We start from the raw sequence: 21,459 nt of genomic DNA on the forward strand, positions 1-21,459 counted from the left end.
CAGATGAGAAATACTAATTGCCTTCAACCAGTTTGGGTTACAAAGCTATTTATAAAGCTTTGTGATTCAAGCAAACCATATTTACAGCTATTATATTTAAATGGAGAAGAAAATAGCACAACGGTGAACGTTCCCATGCGCAGCTGACCTATCAAAATGACTCCAAAAGTACATCTTCAACTCTCCCAGGCCGTCACAAAAGAACCCCCAAAGACATCTAATACAGTACATGATTCAATAATGGGGCCAAAATGGCCTCCATAGGATGGTTCTAAAGCCAAAATCACTGCAGACCAAAAAGAACACCAAGTCCCGTCTCAGATTTGCCAAAGAAAACATCTGAGTATTTGGGGAAATGCACTGTGGATAGATGAGAAAGAATTGGTCTGTCTCTTTACTTTTGACATAAAACTAACATTTCAGAAAAAAAAAATGCAGAGCGTCAAACGTAGTGGTGGTACTGTGATGGACTGGGACAGACTGGCAGTTTCAGGAATAAGACGACTTGCTTATAAATGATGGACCAATGAGTTTTACTCAGTTCCAGCAAAACCTGAACATATCTTGACATCTGTTGGGTTCTGTGTTTCTGTGTATTTATTTCTTGGTTTTTCTGTGTCCTGTTCCCCTCTGAGTCTCTGTGATGTCCTCTCCTCCCTGTTTGTTGATCCCAGCTGTGTCTAGTTCCCTTATTACCCTCCCTGTGTATTTAAGTCCACCTGTTGTCTTTGTTCCTTGTCGGGTCCTCATCATACATTCGTCGCTCCACGTCGTCCTACCTGTTCCTTGTGCTACTCTGGTTGGCTTGTTATTGGATTTATCATTAAATCATCTTCTTTGTGCCTGCCAGCGTCTCCCTCAACGCTCACAAACACAAATCATGACAACATCAGTGTTATGTTCTGAAAAAAAAAATCCTCTTTTGTAAATTCAAATGTTTGATAATAGTTGCTAGGTTTAGGGGACACTACGGTTATCACATAGCGCCAGGTTAGTTTTGATAACTTTTCTCTTAATAAATTAAATTCTAATTGGAAAAAAGAAACACTTTTCATATTTACTTTAGTTATCTTTGAATATGTTTAATGATCTGAAACGTGAAAATGTAATGCTAAGCCACAGGAACAACTGAATAAAACAGTAAGAGGTCAAACACTACTTCCAGGCTGTTAATGAACAACACTGAATTTTAATTCCTCTGAAGGCATCAGTGAGTCGAGAGGTAGGAGTTTGTCCTGGGATCACTGGGTTGTTAGTTCAAACCCCTATTCTGTTCAACTCAGTTATGTTTCCTTCATCACTTCATTAGTCTTGCCTGGTGCCAGTGGTGTGATTGTATGTCAAAGTGTTTACCTTTAAGTATAATTAACTATAACCTACTTTACTTTGTTTTTTTGAACTACGAGAGGCAAATACTCGTCTCACATCATGTCTCTCAGATAACATGAGTTTTGCTAACAACTTTAAGACTGAATTAAATAGTTTGGACAATAAGTTTCATAATGAAGAAAATTCAAAAAGCTTTTTGTTTCCTCTTTACTTTCAATAAAATAGTTCTTTGTGCATATCTGCATCCATCACATTACAAACGGCCGTCTCTATCTTTAGTCACATCTGAAACTGAACTCTATGTCAGCGCAACAGTATATATCATTTGGAGCATAAATCTTTTATTGATTGGGTTGAGTTCACAACCCTAAAAAAAATAAAACAAAAAAGGTTTAAGTGTAGATTAATTAAGGCCACTGAAAGAACTTAACTGCATACTGCTGTCTTAACACAAGCCACATGATTCCAGCTGTGATTTCTCATTATTGAGTATTTATTTAGTTTGTCAGTTTGGAAGGTTTGAAGGATAAAGGTCATCGTGTGTGATAAACCTGATTTTAGCCTGATCGAAATATCCACTTTTGACATGTGTCCACAGATGCAGTTAAAAGTGGCTATTGTCTGCTAGAAACCAGAAATGTCTCTTGTCAGTATAAAGACCTTTGTCTTTGTCAATGAGTGATTAACTTGTGGTAAAAAAAAAAAAAAAAAAAAAAAGATGTTTTCCTAGTTGTTCAGTTATTGGGGGTTGCGTGAAAATTGCTGATCTGGTTGAAGTTGAGTGAAGCGGAAGTTGATTGTTCAGGCCTCATGTTGAGGTCAAACTTTGATTTTTGCATTGTCTCTTTTCCACATGACTTTCCTACCATTATTAGTACTAGTAGCAGTAGCCATGGCAGTAGTGCGAACAGAGGACATACTACTGCACAATTCTGCATACACAGAATACATATAGATGTATGCAAGAGAGGCACCTTACAAAATTGAATGAGTTACATCAGTTCTTTCTGGAGGAATGGATCAGAAATCCAGCAAACTATTGTGGGAAACCCAAAAGGTTTGACCCAAGTAATACATTACAAAGGCAATGCTGCCAAATACAAATGAGATGTATGTAATCCTCTTTTGAAGACATTCATATATATCTGACATATTATTTCTCTCATTACTGTGGCATTTAGCAAATAGAAAAAAATATTATTCTGATTTATCTAAATTAAGGGATATTTGGTCTGATTTAACTTTGGATATTAAGATAAAAGTGTGTATGTCTGTTTTTTATGTCATATTTTGTGCACTTCTGGTTTAAGCTTTATGCAATCATTGATTTATCATCATACAAATTATCTTTTATACATAATTCTGCAAAGTTAGACTAATATTTTAGTCAAGGTGGTTCTTATTGTTCACAGTGGAATTTAATATAAAAGTAGTAACTTACTGTAACCACTAGAAAACAAAATGTTCTCTGTTGCATTCTCTGTCTGTACCTTTTTAATATGAACTGACAGAAATGGTTAAATCAGATCTAAAATTCATTCGATACAGTCACACAGTAGCTAAAATACTATTTATTCCTACTCCCCAGTTGCAATTATTCCAACATTTATCTTTCACAGGTAATTTATCTCATCCACAGTAAAATGCACGAGTTTTACATCGATGTTCAGAAACAGCCGCAGAACATTTGTTAACATTTGTAACACAGATGCAAAGTGCAGCATTTCCATTTCGACACATTGTAATACAGCAGCAACGGGTCAGAAATGCAGATGAGCCAGAGGTCCAGGCAGAGAGAATGAGTCAGCTCTCATCACTCTAAGCAGCTTTGTTTTCTAAACACTAACAGCAGACCATTTAGTTAAATGAAAGACACATATCCATGTGTGTGAAGGATAGTTTCTGGAACGAACGGTTGTGGCTTCTTCTTAAGGTGCTTGTACCGTGACTAGACGATGATGGGGTTTTGTCTCTGAAGATAAGCCTGATCTATTGAGCTAAAGAGAGGGGGGTGGGGGGAGAAGAAGAAGAGTTTTAGATTTTTGCTGAAGGGTGCAACAGTTTGAGAAAAGAAAACATCCATAAAGTTAGTTGTAAAACTGCAGAAAAGTCAGGATGTTGTAGATTTTTTATTTTTTTTTAGGTTCATTTAGATGGATAAGACCGAATGTTTGTAAGCATATCTGATTAAAACATACTCATCCAAACTCGCCCGTATCTTCAAGAAGAGAAATTTCCTATTCTTTTCAGTACATGATTATCTCTTTTAGAAAAACATATTACTAACATACCATGTATCTGGTCTTGCATCAGGCCATGCCGCTTCCTTCTGCCAAATGCTTGCGCACCAACATTTGTGGGAACATAGTTGCTGTATCCAAGTCCACCTGAGCGACTCAAAAAGTCAGCCAAGCGGTGCGTCACGCAGGTGGCCGTGTTGCATGCCCGTTTTTGTGCTGTGGAATTGCTTGTTTAGAAAAAAAAAAGGGGGGGGGTAAAGACAAAAAGTTAGAATATTCCTGATGTGATTAAATGAATGCAAGCAATAACATTATTTTCCTGTTTTCTTTCATTCTTCATACAGCTTGATGTTCAGCAACATTGTTAAGGGATAAAAGCAGCTTGACGATGAATGTTGAATTCACCAAGAATGAACACAATTGCAACAAAGAAAAAATAACTACTAGGCACAATTATAGCTGTTAATTTTTTTTTATTGTATTGAATATATTTGCAACAGTTTTGAATCAGCTTTTATTATTTTAAGTTAGTGACACAAACACATGGAGAGAGACAAACAAGCAAACTCGAATATAACACTCATTTGTTGCAAAACTCAGAACTTCAATTGTATGTGCTGATGTAGTTATCATAAAACTCAGGAAGGCTTCTTCTCTTGCCGGGGGTCCCTGCTCCCACATCGGTGGGAGGATAGGTTTGCAGTTTGTGAATATCCTGGGACAGTCTGCCAAGCACACACGTGCTCAAGCCGGTGCAGCGCTTTGACACGGGTCTATTCCAGCTGTTGGAGATGGAGAGAAACATGCAAAGGCTTACAGGACAGCAACATGCAGATATCGACCTTCGGCTACATGCGTTTACAAAACAGCTCTATGTGATATTATACAGGCATGCAGACAAATCTAAAAGGTGGATGATGCTAACCAAAATGAAACAGCTGAGTTTTTATGCCATTGTGCTACGGTTTGTCTGTCATGCATATTTTGGGATGTTTGACATCATGCAAACATTACTATTCTAAACTCATGCTGAACTGCAAACAACCTATGTAAAACTGATGTGACAGCAATGAGTGACTGACTGACTGACTGGATGAATGAATGAATATGAACGAACGAAGGTCATCCATTCCATCTGATTCCTCCCAGACGTTTCAGAAACCTCGCTGTATACCTTCAAAATTATCACCAAGCTCAAACTGTTGGACTTGTACACAGAACCGTGTTACGTTCCATTAGATCAACAGAAAGGATTGACTATTTTAAGATGACCTGGAACGTTCAAGCCGTACCTCTCCCCGTCAGCTGGTTGCTTTGCTGGTTCATCTGAGGTTATCTGCACAAACTCCTTGATAGCTCTGAGTAACGTTTCAGCGTCCTTGTTTAACAGTGTGACCCCATCCGACATGGACTCCTTGCTAGATGAGAAAACAGTCATTCAGTTATTGCGTTGGTCTCTCTGCCTCTGACACAAACGTTTTAGGTAAAAAGATCAAAAACTTGTTCAAATGAAGATAATACACTTTTAGTGATACTTGTAATCTTAAAGACACAAGCAATTCTGTCTAGATGAAGACGTTTTAACATTTCAGTGTTTTCAAACGATATATATATATATATAACTCTCTTTTAACCGAGTTACTTAACTGAAAATGTCTAACTGTTGCAGAAAGCATGCTCCAGTTCTCACCTGGATGGTGCCGCATTCGAGGACATCTGGCAGAAAAAAAGGGCATAACCAAGAAGGAGCGTCCTGAGTTTAAGCATGCTCATGATTCCCTGTGAAGAGAAACAGTCAGCTTTGTTGGTGCACGCAAAGAAGACTTTAACTCCACTTTGTTCCAATGTAAAGACATTTAAAATATACATATTTAAGCTTGGTTTATATTTTGCAGTTTCAAATGTGATTTAAGCTTCTTCATATTTTAACATTTTGTCCTAATCTGATTCTCTCCTCCATTCTGTCTGGATTTCTGAGGTTGCTCAGTCGACCAGTGGAGTTGTACTGCTTTAAATGGGGTTTTGTCTATTAAACAAATTAAGCAAATAACACAAATGCACCAGAGTCACATTTCCCTCCCTTTGTACAGTAAAAGTTACTCAAGTTCCTCAAAATACACTGCATCACATTTAAAACTGCATGCTGTAAAAACAGCAAATGATAAAAACAGTTATGAAAGGTAAACAATCTTATCTTCATACTGACCTTGTGGTTATAGATCGTCTGAAGTCGTAACCGACGAGCTGACTTGTGAATCTGCTGTGCTTTCTCACAGTGCACCGTTTTATATACGTCCCCCATGGATTTCTTTAATATCTGAGTAAACACTTGACTATACGTCATTGGACAAGCCAATGCTTTGCCCCAAAGCTTTGAACCAATCAGAGATCCTGTGCAATTTATTGCAAGCAAATGAGAACTGGTATGCAAATACAATTTGCTGCATGGTCTCAAATCACAAAGGTGTGTCAATGTTTTGAATAAGAGGGGGTGGAAGATAATAACGTTTATGCCTGTGAAAATAACAACTCATGAATGCCATTGTACTGGTAAGCTGAAATCCAGTTTCAGAAGTTTCAGTCATGAAAGCCAAGGTCTCCTTTTAGTAGAGAGCAATGCACAACCAGAACTAAGGAGGGAGAGGAGGACGCTGGAAGGAAATGCTGTGTAAGTCTGTTTGAGTCTGAGGTGAAATCCTGGATGATTTCATAATGCTGGTCAGATTTAATTATTTCTGTATTTGCCATTATCTACGGTTTTTCCTCGGTTGCTTTGGTGCATTTCTCATATCATTTTCGACATTTGCAAGACAGTAATTGCATTTCTCAAAACAATTTGTACAAACAGCAAAACACAATGGATTACCTGCGAACTCCAGTCTCTTCCTCAATATACTTAGTTAATCTCTCGAAAGCAAATATCTGTGTCAATGAACATGTCAGAGCTTCAGAATGACAACTCCTTGTTTCATTGTGTTCGCTTAAGACAGTCAAATTGATTAGTCATGTTGTCAAAATAACAGTGAACTATGGAGGGATGTTTTGTTTGAAACTTTTTGGGTAGGGTTTTGATTTTGTAAATTGTAATTGTGCGAGGTCAGTGGCAAGAGTCTTGACAAGATTGAAATGAATGTTTTTACTGTCATTTATTGACACATCATGTCATTGTAATCTAGAAAGGAAAAGACAGCCCTGCAAAATACAAAAGAAAAAAACATAAAAGTGGAAATGGAAACATCAAACAATCTCCTGAAGGAAAATAATACATGAAGTGTTATAAGAATTACAATGCAGTTTTCCTATGACAATGTTTGTCATAGGAAAACTGCATTGTCATGTTTTTTTCCAAAAAGTGTCATGTCAGTTTAGACATGACACTGGTCTATCCCTTCATTAGAGGACTCCTATACACCTAAAATAATTCTTAGGGCAGAGTTGGCCTTCTGAATAAACAACAGGAGACTTTGTCTCTCCCGTGAATGTTGAGGTACTTGGACTGGAGTGCCAAAATCCAAAGACAAGCTTTTAAATCCTTTGGAATAGCTATAGAAAGATTACAAACAAAACTTCTTATCTTTCTGAATCTCTTAATAACAAAAAACAGATTAGGAATGAATCCCACCATTTAGATTGTGTACTAAACACCTCTGGACTCTGGAACTGAACATGTGCGCATGAGTCAGTAAAATTTGCCACGTCAGAGAAAACTGATCAACTAAAATCACAGCAATTAGTTGGTCAGTCAAAAAGTAATTGCTGGACTGAGTTAATTTACTATGTCTTGTTTATTTGTGTGCTAATAGTATCACAGGGAGGTCTCATCGCTAAACTACCCCTTTCCTTACTTTGATGTCGATCCAGCTTCTTCAAGCAAATTACTTTGCCGCTGGTTCCGGGCCTTCCTCTAATTCCCCTTATGTAACAACAGCGGAGGATGTCTCATAAAGCATTCTGGCTCCATGTTAGTTTTCACGTCACAAGAAAAACTCATTTCAGTAGATGGGCCTTTTAGTGGTATTGAGCAGACCTGCAGGCCACGTAAAAGAAGCACTAAAGTAGCCTCTGGCTCCTCCACACACCATTACAACCTGATTGTGAGAGGCATCAGAGCAAGACATGCCATTGGTAATGATTGTTAATTGTCTTGCTTCCATCTGAGCATGCTCACAACACAGAGCTGCAGGTAAAAGATTTAACAGAGATTTAAAAAAAAAAAGGTCAAGGTAAGGAGTACATACTAAAAAAGTTAATTACACAGCCACAAAATTTTGAGAACCTTCTCAATAAGCAAAAGTTTAACAAAGAAAAATGTTTTTTTTATTTTTTTTATTTAGTTTTAAAAGTAAGTAAGCTTTTAGCATCTAGGATGCAGCTAAAAAAATAAATAAAAGCTTATTTCATAAGCGATAAGGTTGGAAAATGACAGCATTACTTTCATTTTTGTCCTGAACTTGAGAGGAAAAACCAAACACCTTCCGAGTGGTTTGGGCATGATGTCCTTGAGGACATCATGCCCAAACCATGATGGGCAAACCATGATGGTTAGGCATTTAAATTATTAAATGCCTAATAATTTAGGACAGAACTAGGACACTGAGGGATTTGTATGTTACAAGCAGTGTTTGTAATATCCAGAAAATCCAGAAAATGAGTAACATTGTCTCCATTGGTAGTGCTATGTAGGATTTTGACTGGCATGTTCTAGATCAACTGGAAACCTTCTTAATATACCATGCAGATAACGTGACATTACACTAGTCAAGTCTGCAGATAAAAGAATGAAGTTTTATTTCAGTATTGTGATAGGAGAAAATAAATAACTTTGACACACAGGAATCAAAACAATTCTGAAAGCAAAAATACAAACTAAACAGTAGAATTAAGAGTTCAGACATTTTAATGTAATTACAGCAATGCAGAACTACACAGAAGCATCTATAAGACAAGAATGTAATGCACTTCATTAATTAGTCAGATGGATTTTGTACTTACTTAATATTTCTCCAACGCTCTCGTTCATCACTGAATAATCTAACCAATGAGAACCAACTGATGCACAGAAAATTAATTCCAAAGGGGGGAAAAAAGTATTGAGCTGTCTGCAATTAGCTCTCACTTCTCACATATCCGGAAGTTCGGCATGAATTGGCCTGGAGAAATAATTACAACACAAGAGAGCAGATTTGACAGAGAGGGCAGCGTCACTCGCTGCAAAACGTGTCAGAGACAGTCTCAGTTGAATTTGCTGGCAGCTCATCCAAACAGAAACATCAAGGTTTCCGTGGGCTCGAGAACAAATATATATATATATATATATATATATATATATATATATATATATATATATATATATATATATATATATATATATATATATACACTGCAGCTGGAAAAACAAGAGTCAAAGGTCCTTCAATTGTCTGATGGCTCTAAGAAACCAGAACTGGCCTAAAATCTGATAAAAGGGCATATAATGAGAACTGTAAGCTGAAAACTTTTGATATAAAGCATTTCCATTGTGAAACTTTGCATTAGTTGTAACTATCCATCCATCCATCCATCCATCCATCCATCCATCCATCCATCCATCCATCCATCCATCCATCCATCCATCTATATCACGTGTTTGGACTGTGGAAGGAAACCAGAGTACCTGGAGAGAACCCACACATACATGAGGAGACCTTGGAAATATCATACAGAAAGATACAGGCCACATCTTCATAATATTTGGTCAAAATGACCAATCCTATTCACCCGATGCAAAAGTGAATATGTGTGGAAAATAAATCTGGTGTAAAGGGGCTGTAAATCTGACCAGCTGATTAAACAGGAAATAAGTATTTAGTAAAACTTTAAAGTGATTAAGGGACCTCTACCCACTATGAACAATCCAGTTTGTGTTTCAAAAGTGTGTAAGGGACATAAGAGAGCACTTTGTAATGGACACTTATGTATAAGTAATAGATAGTCATCAAGTGAAGTATGCTACAGCTGCTTTCCATTACAAACCTAACATTTAAACACCTGCCTAGAAGTTACGTAGGGATTACCAGTCCTCTTGTTGCTGCTGGCACAGCCATTAAGTTGTTAGAAAAAAGGCTCTGGCCTGCACGTCTGTTTGGAGAAAGGCTTTGTTAGGAGATTTGCCCCATGCTCTTAGTAATCCCAGTGTTCCTGGATAGGAAAGAATTTATTGGGGAGGCACTGCTGTCAAAAGATCCATATAATAAAACTACCACATATAGTCCAAATTGGAGTAAAACAGGAAAATAAATTCTTTCTAAATGGAGTCATTGCTCAGCCGTTGGCAGTTTCAGTCTGTGAAACTATGGGGTAGGCAGCAGATTTGTGGTGGGGTGTGCAGTGTTTATCACGCCTAAGACTGGAACCACCAAAAGACCGAATTTTCCTTTCACCAATCTCTTTGCTGTCCACTTTACCTCATTTAGGGTCACAGTGAGCTGAACCCGGGCCCAGCAGTCAGCAAGCAAAATGTATTGTATCTATATCTTCCTACAGGTTACTGGTCCATCGCAGAAGATGTTTGTTTTTTTGCCACCTAAAAACTGAAGAATGTTAAAGATGTATATAGTTTTGTTCAGGTTGTGTTACATGTTGGACAATTTGTCAGTCAGTTCAAAAGCTTTCTCCTTCCTGCTCCAAATGTAACAATGGTACACAGCAAATTTGAAGTGTTCCATCAACTCTTACAGAGTTAAATTCAACACATTGAAAGTAGAAGTTACACTTTTGAAAGTGTTATTTGTGATATAGTTGAATCAACACTCACAGTAGTTGAAATCAAAAACACTTCAGTGTTAATCTACCCAACATTAGTGTATATTGTCAAAAGTTAACACTATGAATGTGTTAATCTAACATGGTGCAGGGGTTAAGCACAACCCACATATGGAGGTTCTAGTTTTCAATGCGGCTGTTGTGGGATCGCTTCCCGGTCTTCCCCTTCTCTCATTACTCACTTTTTTTTTTGTCAATTTACTACCAAATAAAAGCCACTAGAGCAATTAAAACCTTTTTTCCCCAGAAACTCTTGGCCATCAATAATCCCCAAATTCATTTTAAAAGACATTAGATGCCACATTAGATGCTACAAAAACACCAGCACCAGTTGCAGTATGTAATCTACTTTTATTTCAAAACATCAAACAGCACTGACAGCAATATACAACAAAGGTCATACATTCATGGTACTTTACACTGAAGGTGAAGTGTGCTTTGAAAGTTCATTGGAAGCGGCCATGGATGGTCTTGTGAGCACTGATGGTGAAGTGTCTTTGGTGCTGCTCTTGTTTTTGCCAACATGAAGGAGGAAGACTTCCAGCCTGGAAGGAAAAACAGGAAATATAGCAGAAACATTAGGATAATAAATATTTTAAAAAGTAGTGTGAGCAAAACTAATCAGACTCACCTGTGTGTGTCACCGTCACATTCATTCAAATTACTCTGCCCACCTGGTTTACAAGATAAAGCATAAAAAAGTCAGAAATAATTACTAAAGAAATTAGTCAGCTTATAGAAAATTTTGCCAAGTCGTGCCAACCTGTCTGAAGAAATGTGTTGAAGTCATCATAACAGGCTTCAGTCACCAACATGACACACCAACAAAGAAAAAACATTTTGGCAGTTTTTAGATGTGCCACAGGTACAAAATACCAGAGTCAAATGGCTTAATTGCCTCCTCATTGTGTAGCTATGTTCTCCAGAGTCCTGCTAATCACCTAATTATTGTATTCAGGTGTGGTGCAGCAGCGGCACATCTAAATGTTGCAGGACAGTGGTCCTCCAGGACTGGAGTTTGACACCTGTGGCATCGATCAAGCCAATGGTCCAGCACAGCCACTCACCCATTTTGCAGTCTACAACCAAAAACTTAAAAAAAAACGACCTCCTCAGCTAAATAATGTTAACTTAAATGGCCTCCACATTTTCCTGACAGTTTCAATGTTTGGTTAAGATAATAAACAGTCGTATATACTGTGATATCCAAACAAATAAATGTACGTTAAACGAACTATGTATATGAATCGATACACTAACTATGTCACTAAAATCAGTCAGTCTGGTAAGGTTTTTAGCAACCATGAGTCAACAATGGGGCACCCTACTATATAACCTACTGGGGTATCGTACACAGGTTTCAACAAGAGAGCTTTCCTTACTAGTTCTCATCAGATATTATAAAGAAAAGTTGGGTCCCTGATGGCATGTTCTGCCTACCATCTGGGCCCCATGTAGGTCCAGGCTGGGGGTCTGCTGCAATCTTTACCCTTTCTGTTGCTCCTTCCCTGATGTGTTGTCACAAATATGTTACAGTTGTGGGAGGAACTGTCTGTTGATTTCTAAATCAACACCAGACTGAGTGCTGAATTAGACTGTTGGAGTTAATTTAGAAATCAACACTGGACTGGATTGCTTTTTGTTTAACTCTTTGGAACTCTTTAGTGAGTGTTAGGGGAGCTAACACTCATGTTGTTGAATTAACACTGTATTTTTAACATACAACACTTGCACTGGAAATCTGACACTTCCAAATTTGCTGTGTAGTTGCTTTGCACAGAGGGTCAAGATGCTTGGCTATTGAGAAATGATTGCTTTCTGGAGGCAAATTTTACCTGGTCAATAACATTTGGCTGTGACATGTGTAATGTGCCAGTTGAGCGCTGCGAAGTTTAACGGGAATTGCCTGTGCTGTAAACAATCATTCCCTAAAGACAGAAGTGAACGAACAAGATGGCTGTTAACGTTAATTAAATATTTGGCTAACGCGGATTGAACATCTTTGTTTACCTACTCCGCTCCCGTTGCTTACAGTACAAGCAGATTATAATTCTAAAACGGCGCAGAAAATCAGCATTACAACAACATTGCAACTTCTCCTTCAGTTCACTGAACAGGAGGATTAGAAATGGAAGAAAGCCCAGACTGTCTGCAAAGTGAGATTTTAATTGAGTGAAATTGCAACAGGAAGGTGATGGCTACTTCAAGATCTCCTGTCTCTTCAATTACAACCTCCAGTTTTGCTCTATAGATTCACCAACATAAATTTGCCTTCTACAGCTTTTGTTTCTCTGGTAAAATTTAACATTCTCACTTCCCTCCCAGACGTTCGTCCAAATACCTTCTCTGCCATAATAATCGCTGACTCTTCTTCTCTTCCCTCCATAGCGTGAGATCTCCACTCGTTGCTTGAAGACAGTTACTGCACAACTGGACTCTGTTCTGTCATATCCTTGTCTCAGAGTCTTGTTTCAGCATTTGGCTCTGGTTATTGGCTCCACATTATGACAACCAGATGTTAACTCAGAGAGCTGCCAGAAAGCTAAGTCATTTGAGGGAATATGCTAAATAAGTATCCTAACAAATCTGAATGACTTGAGAGGTCTTCAGGAGCCTTTGGGGTATCTGGAAAGATGGAAAAAGAGAAATGTACCACCTGCCTCAGTACAGAAAGATGCAACTTCGACTAATAAACTAATCATAATGAGCCACAGTGCATGGCAGATTTTTGGTGCATGACATTTCGAGCACTTTCAGTTTAAATCGTCTGCTTAAAAAAAATATGCATTTTTAAAAATTCCCCCCATTTTTTTTTTTTTTTTTTTTAGTAAGACAGTGCCATCCTGTCCTCACATTTCTGCAGAGTTGCTGGCCTTCAGCATACTCATGTAAGTCTGGAATGCAGCACATGCCTTCACCTTTCACCTCTGCATGTATACCTTAATCTCACCTAACCTCTATTGTGTTGGCGTGAAACAACCTGCAGCAGAATACTGGGATAATGTTTGCAAAAAATCCTTGCAACATTTAACCAGAATTTCTCAAAACTACATTAAATCGGGAACTCGTTATGTCGTTAGCTATGTGGAAGTCAGTATCAAGACTTCAGAATGTAGATAGGTAGAGTTACATACCATCTTTATTGTTTCTTCTCAGTTATAGATTAAATATTTTCCAAAATGCTGTTACCTTTCAAAATGATTTCAAATAATTAATCTAATGTACATAAAGACTCACCTAAGATAGAAAATATATCCGTACTATCATTTAATTTAATTGATCAGTTAAAATCTTTCAAAAATATTTATGTTACCAGACTGTGATGAGCACAACACGAGTACGATGTTCAAAAAATTATATTAGGACAAATGTGTTTCAATTGTCTTTGGTTTTATTGAAGTCACTGACATCATGTCAACTTTAAAATGTTGACTTCTCTCCTAAAGTCCAGTCACAATTTTGATGTTTATTTTTGCTTTTCCAAAGAACTCTTGCTAAATCTGTTCTTTTGTCAATAGCTTTTTGTGTTTTGCCAACGGATGTTTAGTTTAGCCAAAAAACACGTCTCCCTCCACTTCCTAGAAATACCAGTCTAGCTAGAAATTTGGTCTCTAAAGCAGTGTTGCTCATATTTTTTGCAATTATTGGTCAATTTAATTTGTTTAACTTCAATGTAATGATAATAATGCTTTTGACAGTGTAATAAATTCAGTAAACTGGAGTTTACACAAGTGCTTTCCTGTAAACAGTCTAAAAAAAAGTGTATTTTCCTCTGTTCATTGCCAGTTATATGCACTCACAAACACAAAACATTTAAACACTTCAGTCATGAAAGATTTACAAAGGTATTTATTGCTTTTGAATTTTAGTTTTGTTTTATTGCAGTTTTAGGACGGTAGCATTAATCAATAACGTGGGCGTAAAACCAGTCTGTTGCTTACTTAAAAACTTTAAAGCAGCAAGAACATTTTAAATTCACTTTTATGTCACCTTTTCTTCTGACACCAGCATTTTTCGCTCAAGCAAGCTGCGCCCAAAGTCCTTGCAAAATCCTTTGCTCTTATTGTATCCTAAAAACAAGGATTGCTTAACATGCACGTGAGGCTAATTCTTTTTTCTTTCTCAGTAACAGATTTAAATTTCCAATTAAATGTCTGATGTGTATTATGTCATGTGCCATTGATAATCCTTGAACATGCACTGTTGCCTGTGTTTGTCTAAGTCTAGATATATGACAGCTTTTGAGATCTAAAATATTTTATTATCAAAATCAGTTTGCATGGGGGGGTGGCTGTACAGATTGCAAGAGTTGTTAGTCATTTTAAATGACCTTTTAAAAAGTCCACTTCATAACCATCTAACTGAGGGAGATTATTGATCAAGAGCAGAACAAAGTTCATCAGCAGTTGACTCTAACTTTCTGGCCAATCTTGGGCTTAGAGGCGGGGGATAGAATAAATGCAAGATGATACATATGCGCTTCAGTTCCTCGGAGGAGAAACCGAGATCGGTTCAGAGCTTTTTAGCAGCCAGGAGAGCATTTCGCAAAGATGGTTTCCCTAAAATCTCCGTCCCTGATGCCGGTGACCCGCGCGGAGGCGCTGCTCGCTCTGAGCTGCCTGGCTCTCGTTCTCCTCGCATTCCTGCTGGTGCGCCAGCTCGTCAAGCAGAAGAGACCCCCTGGGTTTCCTCCCGGTCCATCTCCCATTCCTATCATAGGAAACATTTTTTCTCTCGCTACTGAGCCGCACGTCTTTCTCAAGAGGCAAAGCGAAGTTCACGGGCAGGTAAGACTCGAACTCCCTGGAGCGCCGCTTGCAAACCGTGCAGGGCATGAACCCTCCTTCGCACTTTCGAGCGTGCACAGTCTTGGGATTAGCTATGAAACGAACAAAGGAGACTCGCCCTAACATTTGGCAGACTGGAGGATTTGATTGGAGCAGGACAGCTGACAAATCAGGAACTCCGAGAAATGAAAATCTCCTCCCAAGAAGCCACATAGACATCCTTTTAGCCATGCAGGGTTGTTTATTTTTTTATATATATACATATTATTTGAAAATGCATGTATATTTTCTCATAAAAATATGCATGTGAGTAACAACTTGCAAAAAACAAAAAACAAAAGAAAGCAAACTTGCATTTAGTTAATTCAGCCCTATTTTTTTAAATAATAAATGTGTGACTGAAGAAAAAAAATGACTTCATGTTCCTGTTTCTTTTGCAGATTTTCAGTCTTGACCTGGGAGGCATAATGACCGTGGTATTAAATGGTTATGATTGTGTGAAAGAATGCCTTTATCACCAGAGTGAGGTTTTTGCTGATCGGCCGTCTCTGCCACTATTTCATAAAATGACCAAAATGGGTGGTAAGCTGCCCATTTATGTTTCTCATACACAAGTTCATAGAATGAGACAGCGGTTGGATGTTGAATGATGCAATTCCTTTTGTTTTTATTTCTCATTTCACAAAGGTCTTCTAAACTGTAAGTACGGGAAAGGCTGGATTGATCATCGCAAGCTGGCCTGCAACTCCTTCCGTTACTATGGCAGCAGCCAGAAACTGTTTGAGCGAAGAATCACGGAAGAGTGCATGTTCTTAGTCGATTCGATTGACAAGTACAAGGGAAAACTCTTCAACCCAAAACACCTTGTGACCAACGCCGTGTCAAACATCACCAATCTGGTCATCTTTGGCCAGCGTTTCACCTACGATGACAGCAACTTCCAGCATATGATCGAGATCTTCAGTGAGAACGTGGAGTTGGCCGTCAGCGGCTGGGCTCTCCTCTACAACGCCTTTCCTTGGATCGAATATCTGCCCTTTGGAAAACACCAGAAGCTGTTCCACAATGCTGCTGAGGTGTACGACTTCCTGCAGAAGGTTATAACAGGATTTTCCCAAGGCAGGGTGCCCCATGCACCACGTCACTATGTTGATGCCTATCTGGACGAGTTGGAGCAGAACGCAAGAGATCCCAGGAGTTCTTTTACTTACGAGAACCTCATCTATTCCGTGGGGGAGCTCATTATCGCCGGCACAGAGACCACAACCAACACCCTGCGTTGGGCTATGCTGTACATGGCCCTCTACCCCAACATACAAGGTAAGTGTAAGTGTAAGGTGTACCATCATTAAAACAAGTGGGTTTGATCAAAATGCATTTCTCTGTTTTGAACAAAAGAGTAATTTTCCCTGTTTTGCCATGCAAAGAGAGGGTGCACAGAGAGATCGACAGTGTGCTGACCAACGGGAGGCCACCTTCTCTCGAGGACAAGCACAGGATGCCCTACGTGGAGGCTGTTTTGCATGAGATCCTTCGCTTCTGCAACATTGTGCCTCTTGGTATCTTCCGAGCTACCTCCCAGGATGCGAAAGTTAAGGGGTACTCGATTCCTAAAGGAACCATGGTGATCACAAACCTCTACTCAGTGCACTTTGACGAGAAGTACTGGAGCGACCCAGGAATCTTCTTACCAGAAAGGTTTCTGGACATTAGCGGCAACTTCATAAGGCGTGAGGCCTTCCTTCCGTTCTCTTTAGGTCAGTATTCTTGTGCTCCTCCTATGAAATGAAAACTGAGATTTTTGTTAAAGAAACATCCACTTTGTATAGGTAATGTGCCTTTTTCTCTAGGCATTTTATAAATTATTTTTTTTAAATTATTTTACTTACTACCTGGAACTGTTGAACAGTAAATTACACCTAAAACATTGTCACTATTTATAATGTGGGCAAAGCAAAAATGACTGAATGGAAGGCAGCTTTTAGGTTACATCTTACCTTTAGTTTACTGTAGTTGCCAGGTGCATGTTACACCTGGGAACCCACAACTTTTAGATTTATGTCACTATTTTTATTTAAGTTTCTCTTTTCTCCCTTATTTCTCTAAAACAAATTTCTTTTTTTCACTTGACAGTAATAATATTATTTTTATAAGACAATAATTCTGATTTTTTTTTTTTTTTTTTTACTTTTATACTATTTTGATTAGGCTTTAAAATTGTATTGTAATTTTGGGTTCAGTGGGGCTATAATTTAACATCTGTTGGCTCAACAAATTTAAAAATGTATCTTCAACTACAGATCTACAGTATCCTGCTCATCCTGCAGTCTTGTTAGTGAATACTCATTAAGTACCTGCTGTCTGCTTTATGTGTACTTGTGCAGCCAGCATGTATTATCATATATGTTTATGTCCACATGTGGAGAACTTTTCTTTACACACGTTCACACACATTCATTCTCTCTGAAAACCCGCATGATTCCCTTCTGTAGTGGTTTTATGAACTTTCACTTGTTTGGACTTGAGGACATAGTAGCCACATGTTCCAGTTATTTCTGCATGACCACGAGTTTAAATGAGCACATTTTGTATTTTCAGGGAGGCGTCACTGTGTGGGTGAACAGCTGGCCCGGATGGAAATGTTCCTATTTTTCACCACATTGCTGCAGAGGTTTCACCTTCAGTTCCCTCCACGAACTGTTCCAACTGTAACTCCCAAACTTGGAATGACCCTACAGCCCAAACCTTACTCCATTTGTGCTGTCCGCAGGCAGCAGATGTTTCAATGCTCCGAAGGCACTCCTTACCACAAGTAGGTTCGTCGGCTGCAGTGCACAGAATCACCTGTGCATATTCATCTTCCAAGAGGACTTCTGGTGATCCATGTGTCCACTGACATCTTAACACAAACAATCAGTTTATTCGAGTGCTACAGATATTTTTTTTATAAACATATATGCATGTTTGCACAGTACTTTTGAACAGCAGGGGAGGTGCCAGGAGCTGACTGGACATCCTGGGAGCACGAATGGGCTATTGATTCAATTCCCTGAGCTCCTGCAACCAGAAACGAAATGCCTGTGAACCTTGGCGCAGCGGCGATGGTTTAGGTCAATGATTTATATTATGTACACCAATGATGGTTCATAGCACTGATGTTGTAGGACAGCTTTGGGGAGATTAATGACACCAGCTCTTCATACAGCATTTGTCTGGCCAAATGGGACTAACGGACTTTCCAAGAAAGTTCTGAACTGTGTATTGGAATTGGCTTAAGACCAAGATTTACATCATCTGGACTGACTCTGAACCTTTCTCCAGGGATAGTGCTATGTGGAAAATCTTTCTCTTAGAAAGCAAATGTAACCCTGATGGATTTCTAGAAACTGACTTTGCAAGACTGGTTTCTGATAAATGGTGCTTATCGGTACTAATAACGTATTGTGTTTATATGTGACATGTTTGTTGTATTTTTGCAATCCTGGTAGTGTACATGTTTATTTTTTTGTGTGTGTATTCATAAGCTTGCCCTTCCTTTCCTTTCAAAAATGTTATTCTTAAAAGCTATTTTTTCCCAAATGACCCTTTGTGTTATTCACAGCTGTATGCTATTATCAATTTAACAACTCCAACTGTTCTGATGTGTCACTAGCAGAAACATTTCACAGAATGTAACCTGAAGAAAACTCAGTCAACTTTGGGCTCACGTTGTCTAAGCAAAAAGAAAAAATATTTTCTTCTTTTTAACTTGAAGTGAAAAAGTCACTGTTCAGTGCAAACTGTTTCTAGAATCTAATACTTAGTAGATGTGTTGCTTGAAATGTATACTGGGATACCTAAATACAGTTTGACTAGGAATGTTAATAACTTAATAGAATGAAAAGAAGACATAAAAGACTACAACTGGACTTCATAAGCATCAAAAGGCCAACTTCAAATTGATTTTTAGTTCTTTCTTTAAGGCAAGAGGCAAAGCACTGTATAATTAGCTTAATGACAGATGTAAATTGCAGATTTTTGCAGACAGTAACTATCCTAAGTATGCCTGACACACAGGTGAGGGTTCACACATCAGACAACACAAGTTCAGGTTTGACTACGGTGGTCATCCACTGTACTAACATGAAGCTAAGGAAGCATGATCTCTGTTGAAGTTTTAAATTTTACCTAGTAGCTAATGTTTGGCTGTGACAGCAGTCCAACTCTGTGAAGCTTACCAGAAATTGCCTAAAACATAAATAACATTTTCTATGATTTGTTTTAAGGATCAGAATAATCATTTTCCTCTGATTAGCATTGTTTATGTTAGCATTGCAGCAAAGTTAGCTACTGCAGGATGTTAGAAAAGCAGACTTTTAAAATTCTGGTTACTGCTTGCAGAGCTGTGGAATAACTGCCTGTGGTCTGTTAGAAAAATATTGTTGAGAGAGTGAGCTCTCTCAAAAATATTAGTATTTTTAAGGACGTTGCTTTAGTATATATAGGTGGTTCTTAGCCACCATAATAAGTATTATATGCTGGCAGTGTTCAGTGTATAAAGAATCAGCACAACACAACTGATGATCTATAAATATGAAGTATTTTAAAGTAGTACTCAATGGAATATTTCCAGACAGACTTCCTAGAGATGGGCATGATATCCTTTGATTCATGTTTCACCTTTTATAACCATATTATGCACCAAAGTGGTGGTAAAGAATATTTAACTCATTTTTTAAAAACATCCTACATATATTTTTGAAGCCTCATTCCACAAAACAACTCCAAAAGTCCAAGTTTTTAGCTGCCTTAGGAACTGACCCTGTTAAGATCACAGTCAATTCTCAGTTGAAAAAAAATCAAGTTAACATGAAGGTGTTTTTCCCAATTTACATAAAACACAATTACAAGTGTCAAGAACTAACGAAATGTATCAAGAAATTGAAAGAAAGCAGCAAACCACAGAACAAGTTTGGCAGAGCGTGGAGGTGAAAGAGCCTGTAATGAAAATTAGTGACAGATGTGTCTAAAGACCCAACAACATCTGCCAAGACAGAAATGAATGACTTAACCTCGATGAAAACCATTACTAAAGCTCTGCACAGACATGAACTGCAGTTGAGGAAGAATTCCACCTTTGTAGGAAAAACACCTTCAAACCAAACTGCAGCTTCCTAAGAACATCCAAGAGAAAGATTATCCATTCTCGAAACGGGTCGTTAACAAGGATAAGACAAAACCAGAGCTCTTTGGCTACAGAGACACTGCTTGTTCGGAGAAAGAAGGAAGAGGTCTACACACCAAAAAGCACTGGCCCAAATGTAAAATCTGGTTGTTGCAACTGGGAATCATGTCGAGCTAAAATGAATCATAAAGGAAGATATGTGAAAATTTAACAAGAAAAGGTATTATCAAAACTTGGTCTAGTCTTTGTTTTGTGTACCCAACATGACATTAACTCAAAAATATTAACTGCTGCTGGTGATAGAAATACATCATGAAGACCAAAGTCAATGCTATTAACAGACCTGGACAAAACCCTGACTTGCATGACTGTGGGGGTGACCTGAAGATAAAAGTCGATCCCAGAGAGTTATTAAATATGAAGGAGCTTGGGACATTTTCCCAAAGAGGAGTGGGCTGGGATCCTTTAAGAGACGTGTCAGAAACCTGCTGAAAACTACAAACAACAATCCTCTTTCTACTTCTGTATCCAGCAACAGGATCCACAAAAGACCAACAGCAGAATTTCAACCCCGGCAGCTTTGAGTGCAAAACAAAACTAATGAAATTATCGAAAACAAACTCTTGAAATAATTTTAAAACAATGCATTTCTTGAACTCTTTTGTCCTTTTTTTTCTTCCCTTCTTTTTCTTTATAATAGAAAGAAAATTGGCTGTAAATACACTTGCGTGTACTGTTCCTTTTATCGTTTATTTTATTACCTTTAAACTTTATATATTTGTGTGCAATTTCCATATTTTCTAAGGACACAGAGCTGGAGTCAGATTCCTTATTTTTGCGCACACAATATTTGCCATCAATGTTGGTTCTGAATTTTAATGCTGGCTACACGTTTGTAGTCTCTGCTACTTTGTAGGTCAGACCCTGGAAAGTTTGAATGTCTCTTTCATGTGCAGTCTTCTTCCAGAAACTGGAAATTTTACATTCAGTGTTTTGCTCACTTTTGCAGCAGCGGCAGCTCCTAATTGTCTGACATTCGGGGTAACTACTGAGTGGGAAAACATGGAATGGAAGTAAGGGACGAAAAAGGACAATTTGGGTCTCGTTCAATCTGATAAACTGAAGATAGGATTCGCAC

General features: G+C 38.2%; 2 protein-coding genes across 3 annotated transcripts; one reads left to right on the plus strand and one right to left on the minus strand.

Moving 5' to 3' along the window:
- Positions 1–2,884: 2,884 nt before the first annotated feature.
- calca (calcitonin/calcitonin-related polypeptide, alpha) lies at positions 2,885–5,840 on the minus strand. Of its 2 annotated transcripts, XM_015053847.1 has the most exons (5): positions 5,776–5,840; positions 5,260–5,348; positions 4,862–4,987; positions 3,621–3,796; positions 2,885–3,326 (listed from the first exon to the last, which is right to left on the minus strand). In XM_015053847.1, exons 2-5 carry the CDS (start codon positions 5,340–5,342, stop codon positions 3,319–3,321), a joined length of 393 nt encoding a protein of 130 aa, XP_014909333.1. In that variant the 5' UTR covers positions 5,343–5,348; positions 5,776–5,840; the 3' UTR covers positions 2,885–3,318. The 2 variants fall into 2 exon arrangements, with proteins under 2 accessions (XP_014909333.1, XP_014909334.1); XM_015053848.1 differs by lacking the exons at positions 2,885–3,326; positions 3,621–3,796 and adding an exon at positions 3,808–4,351.
- An 8,302-nt stretch (positions 5,841–14,142) lies between these two features.
- Positions 14,143–19,641, plus strand: cyp2r1 (cytochrome P450, family 2, subfamily R, polypeptide 1). Its single transcript, XM_015053846.1, has 5 exons — positions 14,143–15,157; positions 15,598–15,739; positions 15,845–16,477; positions 16,585–16,914; positions 17,756–19,641. Exons 1-5 carry the CDS (start codon positions 14,921–14,923, stop codon positions 17,971–17,973), a joined length of 1,560 nt encoding a protein of 519 aa, XP_014909332.1. The 5' UTR covers positions 14,143–14,920; the 3' UTR covers positions 17,974–19,641.
- The last annotated feature ends 1,818 nt before the right edge of the window (positions 19,642–21,459 follow it).

The sequence above is a fragment of the Poecilia latipinna genome, unplaced genomic scaffold, assembly GCF_001443285.1.
Source record: "Poecilia latipinna isolate Pla-1442-1.1 unplaced genomic scaffold, P_latipinna-1.0 Scaffold1206, whole genome shotgun sequence".
In the NCBI taxonomy this organism is placed as follows: Eukaryota; Metazoa; Chordata; class Actinopteri; order Cyprinodontiformes; family Poeciliidae; genus Poecilia; species Poecilia latipinna.

Coding starts and splice junctions, on each gene's coding strand:
- calca (XM_015053847.1), bottom strand. CDS start 5,342: ATGAGCATGCTTAAACTCAGGACGCTCCTTCTTGGTTATGCCCTTTTT. Junction 4,988..5,259: donor TCGAATGCGGCACCATCCAG/GTGAGAACTGGA, acceptor TTTCTCATCTAG/CAAGGAGTCCATGTCGGATG. Junction 3,797..4,861: donor CAACCAGCTGACGGGGAGAG/GTACGGCTTGAA, acceptor TTTCTAAACAAG/CAATTCCACAGCACAAAAAC.
- cyp2r1 (XM_015053846.1), top strand. CDS start 14,921: ATGGTTTCCCTAAAATCTCCGTCCCTGATGCCGGTGACCCGCGCGGAG. Junction 15,740..15,844: donor TAAAATGACCAAAATGGGTG/GTAAGCTGCCCA, acceptor CATTTCACAAAG/GTCTTCTAAACTGTAAGTAC. Junction 16,478..16,584: donor CCTCTACCCCAACATACAAG/GTAAGTGTAAGT, acceptor TGCCATGCAAAG/AGAGGGTGCACAGAGAGATC.